This window comes from Esox lucius, chromosome 14 (genome assembly GCF_011004845.1).
Source record: "Esox lucius isolate fEsoLuc1 chromosome 14, fEsoLuc1.pri, whole genome shotgun sequence".
Lineage (NCBI taxonomy): Eukaryota > Metazoa > Chordata > Actinopteri > Esociformes > Esocidae > Esox > Esox lucius.
In genome coordinates, this window is record NC_047582.1 from 28912852 (window position 1) to 28921927 (window position 9076).

General features: G+C 43.7%; 1 protein-coding gene across 3 annotated transcripts; it reads left to right on the forward strand.

Moving 5' to 3' along the window:
* The first annotated feature begins 1653 nt into the window (after positions 1-1653).
* Positions 1654-5682, forward strand: LOC114840866. Of its 3 annotated transcripts, none has more exons than XM_029125211.2 (3): positions 1659-1728; positions 1847-1892; positions 3572-5682. In XM_029125211.2, the coding sequence occupies exon 3, from the start codon at positions 3579-3581 to the stop codon at positions 4935-4937; it is 1359 nt and encodes a 452-aa protein (XP_028981044.2). In that variant the 5' UTR covers positions 1659-1728; positions 1847-1892; positions 3572-3578; the 3' UTR covers positions 4938-5682. The 3 variants fall into 3 exon arrangements, with proteins under 3 accessions (XP_028981043.2, XP_028981044.2, XP_028981045.2); XM_029125212.2 differs by having other exon boundaries at positions 1667-1728; positions 1850-1892; XM_029125210.2 differs by lacking the exon at positions 1847-1892 and having other exon boundaries at positions 1654-1728.
* The last annotated feature ends 3394 nt before the right edge of the window (positions 5683-9076 follow it).

The following is a 9076-nucleotide window of genomic DNA, read 5'->3' on the forward strand; positions in this document are numbered from 1 at the left end:
TGAGTAAGGACAGAGACAACATTCTCTTGCACAATTTAATAGGTTATTTGCAAATAGAGAGATGTGTCAAATGCTTACAAACATAATCATCCGAGGAGTCTCTAACTTAATACATGAACAGTTTGTCTTTTTAGAGGAAAAAGGGGTGTGTTAAACTGCTGCCCATCTGTCTTGTCAATAAAACACATTCCCTTTGTTCCATCACATATCCTGGGCTTCAAACAAAGGGACAGGCTGTCCCCCTCCACATGGGTAACCTTCTCAACTCCCAAGGAGTTACAATGTCTGGACAAACAACAGATAGACACTAAAGGGATTTATACAGATTTACTGATTTACGAGTAACCCTCTAATCCGCTGGTGCCGGTCAAGGATGCCCCCCTAAACAAATACCAGATCCCTCTCTACCATGTTCCTTTTCTTATCCAAACATGGGGACTCAGTACTTTTAACTAGTAACCCATTTATACATGTATAGGACCAAGTATACATCAGTTGAAGAATTTCCACAACATGGGACTGTGGGGTTAATCAACATGCTTTGTATGGAGAGGTTGGTTTTCGGACATTGTTACTAAGCATTAGTTGTAAGCTTACTCCACTATTTGGGTATTAGGACAGAGAACATCTTTAAATGAGATAAGTGAGACCAAGGATGGCAAGGAGACCAGAGGTGTTCAAATCAAATGCTTAGTTTGGGGTAAAGCATTTGAGCACAGATTACATCTGCTTTGTTTCATCCCTTTCTAGTTTTCTCACCACAAACTTGTCAAGTATTCTGTTGGACAATTGCTTGCAGAGATCAGTTGTTTATTTTGGCAATGACAGGTCCATTCTTTCCCAGAAGAATTATGAATAGCCTGAAGTAGGCTTGGATACGCTCTCCAAATTGAACACCCAATTCTCACCAGTAGTAAACTCACGTACACCCAGACCTGACTCCGTTGCTCTTTCTCTACTTGTCTTCTGTGTTTGTCTTGCTGATGATGGGACTACGACAGATTGGTAAACTTACCATTGACTCTGTTTTTACAGTTGAATAACATGTTTATGTTAAAGAGGGGCAATTCTCCTTGCTTCTCTGTCAAATTAGCTTGTTGACCAAACAACGTAAATATGACTATACGTACATAATCTCTTTCAGTGGTGATTACATTATCACTTGTATTTCAAAAAAAAATCCTGCAAAATTATTTGATGACATAGATAAAGATAATGCCACCTTACAGAATTACCAACTAAGGAGTTCCTCAGGTCCAAAAAGTGGAATGTTTTATTGACCAAGTGGATTTTCAGATTTGAAACCTCAAAACAAACAACAACCGACGATGGATTCAGTACCGACCTGGTAGGCAGAGCATCTGGTGGGGTAGTTCAATTAATCTTTCCCAAAGCTTTTGGTCCTCTGAAATAAGTGGGTGCCTTGATATGTGCTGTCATTCTGAAATTGTACATAAAAACCCTCAAATCAAAGATAAGAATCTATTCTTTTTTTTGTAATTGTTTGACTTTAAAGAAAAACAAATGCATGCAATTCTGCCCCAATATTGCTAAAGATAATTATTGGGAAATAATTTGTTGTCTTGCTAAATATTACTTGGGCAATATATATCCCTGCCCTATTTTGCACATGTATATAAATCAAGCAGGATTGTAATCTTCTGCAACACTTCAAGACAGAAGTCACAACCATCAACACAAAACCAAAAGGAAAGTTTTTTGAGACTGGTAAGTATGATATACTGTACGTTTTATAGAAGTGTACCATATTTAATCATAGAACATTTAAAGTTGAACATTACCTTTTGTTAGACAGGAGCCCTTAATTTGAACTCTTCTCTTCTAGAAGTTGTGTACAGTTAATTGTTATAACAACACGGCCCAGACTGAAAGTAATTTTCTCTATATATACTGTAGTAAGGTTACAGTTTTCTTTTTTGAAATTATGTTTTTTTTTTTTGTCTAATAAAAATGTTTGACTAGCAACATATGTTTTTATAACACATGTTGGTTTAGACCCATGTCAGGGAAGTCTGGGAGATTTTTTCAGTTGATTTGAATTGTGTGTTGTGGGGTACTTTCTTGGCGACTGCTGTTATGTTGTCCTCCTTCCTGAGACTGTGAGAGAGGTGTGGTCCCTTGGAATTTGAATATTTCAACTGACAGCAGAGCCCTCAATCTCAAGGGGGAGAGATGAGGGGTCTTTTCTGTTTCAGAAACCACATCCACAGTTTTGCGTTTGTTAAGTTACAGATAATTTTTAATTTCTTTCATGTCAGGATGAGACGGACTACAGCAGTGTGATCAGCAAATGTGGGTAGTGTGTGACAGATGCATTGATGGCAGTAGCCTACAGTAAAGTGAGTGAAGAGTCACAGCATGGAGTCTGGGGTGAGGCGAACTGTCAGGGAGGTAACTATACAGTTAAGCGCTGGGCATGCCTTAACGTTTTGGGGTTTTGCAGAGACGTCAGATTGCAGCCAATCACCTTCTCTGCAGAGCCGATGATGCATTGTAGCCTGCCCTTGTCTTTGAAGAGTACCTATGATAATAATAACATACTTCTACATGCTTTGTAAGTGGGAAAACCTGCAAAATCGGCAGTGTATCAAATACTTGTTCTCACCATTGTAGGTCAGATGAGGGTGGTGTCATCCACAAATTTCAACAGGTCTGTGTTGAACGCATCATCCACAGACCTGTTGGCTCTCTAAGCAAACTGCAGTGGGTCTAGTAGTGGGTCGTGATGGTCTTGTGGTGGGACAGCACAAAGCACTCAAATGACTTCATATCCACAGAGGTGAGGGCGACGGGTCACAGTATGTGTACTAAGAATTCCAAACAAGATAGCATGCTAGGTAGCATTTTTTTATTAATTCACTCGCCCTGGTGGACAAATTATTGCCATGCTGTAGACCATGAAGAACTATTAAATAATTGAACATTAGCTAATGATTTACTATAAATCATACAAATGCTGTTTACAGCTAACATGAATATGTTTTATAGGACGGTACCCAATCAATCTTATAAAATCTTTACATATGTGATATATACTATATTCTTGCTACGTTACTTACTGATCAAATTTAGCTCAGAGGGAATTGGGGAGGATTTTCCTGTTGCCACATTTGGTTATGATGTCAAACGTAAAGTGTGGTTCTGTAAGATTTGCCACGTTAGCAGCTAATAAGCTTTCCGCAGATTTTTGGCTAAATCTAGGCAAAGATGTCTTACACAGTTATTAAAATGGCAAGGTGGTGTAAGACTACACAACACACAGACCTTATCTGAAGTGGTTTTAAAAAATTCTTATAGAAAAAATGTATAGCATAACAACAACTGAAAGGGACGCTTTTCTATTTGTGCTGCAAGGTTTTATGGGTATTATGACACAATATATCAGTCTATGAATACACAATGTTGACTTCAGTATGTATTTATATACATTGAAAAGCTTAAAAGAAAACCAATTGCCATTGTTGTTCTATTTAACTTTTCATCAATCATTAATATTATACTCTTACTACCGTACTGTAACACTGTCTGTCATTCCATCTCTCTGTCACAGGTTCACCATGGGGAGAGAATGCCTTCCATTCATCTTTCTGATGCTGCTTCCTGTGGCCTTGGTCTGGGCAAACCCCCCAACCCTCAACACCACCAGTGATCTCATAAACATTGAGTTTGGCCACCGCTTCCCACGCCACGGCCTTCATCTGCTCTATTTTATAGCTCATGAACTGGTTGTAGATGATGACGATGTCATAATACCAAACTTTGTGCCAGGCAGGGGAGACTGGGGCTTTTTTTCCTACAGTGATTCTAAACGGGTGTTTCCACCACTGCTAGATCAAAACCAACAGGGTTACTACTCAGTAGGGAATCTGAATTTACAAATATCTTACTCACTCCCCCACTTTGTCACCCAAAGCTATCGCTTAGCCCTAGGTAGTGCAGAGAGAAACAGGGACAGAGTGGTGGTCAGAACGAGCCCCAATAGGGAATATTTAGAGGCGGTTTATATTACACAGTGCTATCCCCTTAATGATCCCCGTAGTAATCAGTATGACCCGCAAAACACCTGGCAAATAAGCCCTGCCCTCCTTAGAGAGATACGTAACTTGTCAGCCAATCGGAAGGACAGCCTGTCTGTGTTTTTGTATACCGCCAGCTATGATGTAAGTTCAATAAACTTCAACAACTACTGCTACTACACTGGCCCAGACATCAACATAGATCAGGTGGAAGAAACATCAGGCCAACAGCCTCCCATCGATTACCCTGCTGTAAACAAAAGAGTTACCTTAAGTAACAGTTATAACCATGTTGAGTGCTTTGAAATATTGCTGGAGGTGAAAGCCACGGACAACGGGTATGCTCGGATCAGATGGTCTAATATCCCTGACAGGTTGCTGGACAAGGGGGTCCAAGTGAATGTCTGTAAAGATGGAAGTTGTTTGACTTTACCTATTGACATGAGAAGCTATGGAACCTACGACAGTGGTGAATCCCTAAACAAAGGCCTGAGCCCCCGTCTACAGTTCATACAAACCAAGTCCGAAATGATGTGTGGTCCTACCTATGACGATACAGACAGGAAGCTTCCTGTTGATATCAAGGGCTTTGATGCCAGTCTGCAACTCTACACTAAAGACGGATACGCCTGCGCTCGTCTGATCATCAAGAACACATTCATTGATTGGAAGAACAAGTTCGGTAATTCATGGGTTGGATTCTACAGCGATCACAATAAGTACAATTACAATTATGACACCCATCAATGGGTTACAAAGTTCCAACCTGAAAGAGAGGCAGAAGAACATGACATGTATGTATCTTGTTCTAACATGGCCATCAGACCTGAGGCCCAGGCTCGATTCTTCCTCCATAAGGAATATGTATCCATTGCAATGACGATTCCCTGGGAACGCTAAAAACCTTTCTTGTCATTTGAACTTCATGGCCTTATGAATCATTAATCATTTAAAAGGTGTGTGAATAACTCTCTATAGCTAATGAAAATAAATAAAAACATGCAAAAATCCCAAAGGTAAATTTCAAATCCCCAAGTAAATCTGTCTATATAAATAAATTCATTCAGCCCTAATCTATCAATTTCAAGTAACTGAAAAGAGAGATATGATTTTGTTGGGCCAACATTTGCCTCTAGCAGCGTGATGCATCTCCTTGACATGTAGTGGATCAGGCTGTGGATTGTGACCTGTGGAATGTTGTCCAGCTCCTCTTCAATGGTGGTACAAAGTCACTGCAGATTGATGGGAACTGGAAGATGCTGTGACACACGTCATTCCAGAGGACGCCAGACATGCCCAATATAAGAAGTGAACTGCACTGCTATTTGGGGCAGAAAGCTGTTTCCACTAACTGTGTAAGAACAGGATCAGGTCCAGTAAACACATTGTCCAGTTTAAACACACTGACATATATTCTTGGCTATCCAATGAAAATGTTTCATATATCACAACCTATTGTATCTTTTATGCTATTAAAAGCACAAACTATAAATGCTGAGCTTATCTATAAAACTGTATGCAAATGATATTCAATTCAATGTACAACTAAAAAGATCATACGAACTATATCTTGATGCTGTGTACTCCAAGGCAACTGATTTCAAAATAAAAGATGTTTCTACAGGGCTCCTGAAAAGTTTGTAATATTTCCACGACACCGGGTGGTGACTATACAGGCCATGAAAAAACTGGGACATTTACAGATCCCAGAAACTGTGTCCAGATCCTTGGGACAAGGGTCACACAGAATAAAACATGATGGTAGTAAAAGTATGGCATGACAATCGGCTTTGTGATCTTTTCATGGAATCTATGTTCATTCAAACTGTCACAGATGTATAAAATGCTACTGTGTTAATGGTCCTTAGCTCATGCCTTACCATAACCCCACCAGGTCCTCAGTCATGCTCTTGTGACGGCTCGTTGTAGAATCAGGGGCAAGCAAGCTAATTCGTGGCTGTTGAGCAGGGAATGCTCTCTTTTACAGTACGCTGGGGCTTCTGGGTCGAGCAAGAAGTGTGATAACAAGCAAAATGTTAATGGAGCTGTACACTGGCGACGTCTTGATATTCAACTCACCTGAACCAACTGTGGAGCTTTTGTGAATGTGAATTTAAAATCAGAAACAGAACCAAGCCAATGCCAATGTATATTGAATGTGTGAACGTGTGATTATGGTGTGATTGCATTACATCGATAATACAATAGAAGTTGGCAAGGAAGCGTAAACAGAAATGGGATCAGGTTATCCAAATGTCGATTCTCTGTCAATGATTGTCCACCTGTCTCACCTGTGTGTGTTAATGTTTTCTACAGTGTGATCTGTAGGCCAGCACACTGGTATCTTCATTAGTAAACTACAGTGATCTTGTATCTACTGTATAGTAGTTGATGTAAGTAGGCTGACAGTCCCTTCAAAGGTATTTGTAAAATGCAGGAGGGCAACATGCCTTGGGTGAAACCTAGGTAGGACAGCTCAACTGAGAGGTACGTACCTTGTCATCCAACTGGGTGCACGGCCTGTCTGTGTTCCTGTTCGAAAGCCACTACGATGTAGATTCAAGGATCTTTAACGAGCGCTGCTACCCGTCACCCAGAGACAAGCAGGCCCGGGTCGAGGGTAACGCCAAGGTTTCTCACGCCAAAGTTTCCCTTTCACATCTGTCAAGTGCTCAGTGTGAACCTCCTCTCATCTGTGAAGAGAACAGTGTGCTAAAGGGGGGCCTGCCAATTCTGGTGTTCTCTGGCGAATGCCAATCGATCTGCATGGTGCTGGGCTATGAGCAGAGGTCCCATTAGAGGACATCTGCCACCCTCATGGAGTCTGTTTCTGAGAGTTTGGTCAGAAACATGCACACCAGTAGCCCGCTGGAGGTCATTTTGTAGAGCTTTGGCAGTGCTCCTGTTCCTCCTCACGCAAAGGAGCAGATACCGGTCCTGCTGCTGGGTTGATGCCCTTCTACAGCCCTGTCCAGCTCTCCTTGTGTAATGGCCTGTCTCCTGGTATCTCCTCCATGACCTTGAGACTGTACTGGGAGACACAGCAAACCTTCTTGCGACGGCACGTATGGATGTACCATCCTGGAGGAGCTGGAATAACTGCGCAACCTGAATGGGCTGCAGGTACCGCCTCATGCTACCAGTAGTGACAAGGACACTAGCAAAACGCAAAACTATAGAAGAATCCAACTCACCACCTCCGATGGCGGGGGAGGAAGCTGGACAGACTCGGCAGGCCCAAGCGTACTGTAAGGGAGAGAGATCTTTAACTCCCACCTCCGGCAGAGCTTCGACTGGATCCCGAGGGAGGCTGGAGATATTGAGTCCGAGTGGACCATGTTCTCCACCGCCATTGTCGAAGCGGCCGCTCGGAGCTGTGGCCGTAAGGTCTCCGTTACCTGTCGAGGCAGCAATCCCCGAACCCGGTGGTGGACACCGGAAGTAAGGGATGCCGTCAAGCTGAAGAAAGAGTCCTATCATGCCTGGTTGGCTTGTGGGACTCCTGAGGCAGCTGACGGGTACCGACAGGCCAAGCAGACTGCAGCCCGGTGGTTGTGGAGGCAAAATCTCGGGCCTGGGAGGAGTTCGGTGAGGCCATGGAGAAGGACTATCAGCTGGCCTCTAAGAGATTCTGGCAAACCGTCCGGCGCCTCAGGAGAGGGAAACAGTGCCCTACCAACGCTGTTTACAGTAGAGGGGGGCAGCTGTTGACCTCAACTGGGGATGTCGTCGGGCGGTGGAAGGAGTACTTTGAGGATCTCCTCAATCCCGCCGTCACGTTTTCCTTTGAGGAAGCAGAGGATGAGGGCTCAGAGGTGGACTCGTCCATCACCCAGGCTGAAGTCACAGAGGTGGTCAAGAAACTCTTCGGTGGCAAGGCACTGGGGGTGGATGGGATCCGCCCTGAGTACCTCAAGTCTCTGGATGTTGTGGGGCTGTCTTGGTTGACACGCCTGTGCAACATTGCATGGCGGTCAGGGACAGTGTCTCTGGGATGGCTCTTTTTAAGAAGGGGGACCGGAGGGTGTGTTCCAACTATAGGGGGATCACACTTCTCATCCTCCCCGGGAAAGTCTATGCCAGGGTTCTGGAGAGGAGAATACGGCTGATAGTAGAACCTCAGATTCAGGAGGAACTGTGTGGTTTTCGTCCGGGCCGTGGAACACTGGACCAGCTCTATACCCTCTACGGGGTGTTGGAGGGTTCATGGGAGTTTGCCCAACCAATCCACATGTGTTTTGTGGATTTGGAGAAGGCATTCGACTGTGTCCCTCGCGGCATCCTGTGGTGAGTGCTTTCGGGAATATGGGGTCCTGGGTCCTTTGCTAAGGGCTGTCAGGTCCCTGTACGACCGAAGCAGGAGCTTGGTCCGCATTGCCGGCAGTAAGTCAGACTTGTTCCCAGTGCATGTTGGACTCCGGCAGGGCTGCCCTTTGTCGCCGGTTCTGTTCGTAATTTTTATGGACAGAATTTCTAGGCGCAGCCAGGGGCCGGAGGGTGTCAGGTTTGGGGACAACACGATTTCGTCTCTGCTCTTTGCGGATGATGTTGTCGTGTTGGCCACTTCAAACCAGGACCTTCAGCATGCACTGGGACGGTTTGCAGCCGAGTGTGAAGCGGTGGGGATGAGAATCAGTACCTCCAAATCCGAGGCCATGGTCCTCAGTCGGAAAAGGGTGGCTTGCCCACTTCAGGTTGGTGGAGAGTGCCTGCGTCAAGTGGAGGAGTTTAACCATCCATGGTCGACGTCCGCAATATTGCAGACAGTGCTCATTTGCATAAATATTTCAAAAAATAGATTCGCCATAATCGTCCGATTCCAATGGTATATTATTTGTAGCCACTTTCCTGAAGAGTTCCGTATATAATTGGGGTTTTCCGTGTATAATATGGGTTGTATAGTTGTATAGTTTGGGTTGCTATGAGAACTTTTCACCAGGCAACGACATTGCCTATTCATCTTAGAAAGGCTCATTTGTACATCAGAATGAATATTACAAGCGTGTACATCACTATATATGATGTTTTGAACCATTAAA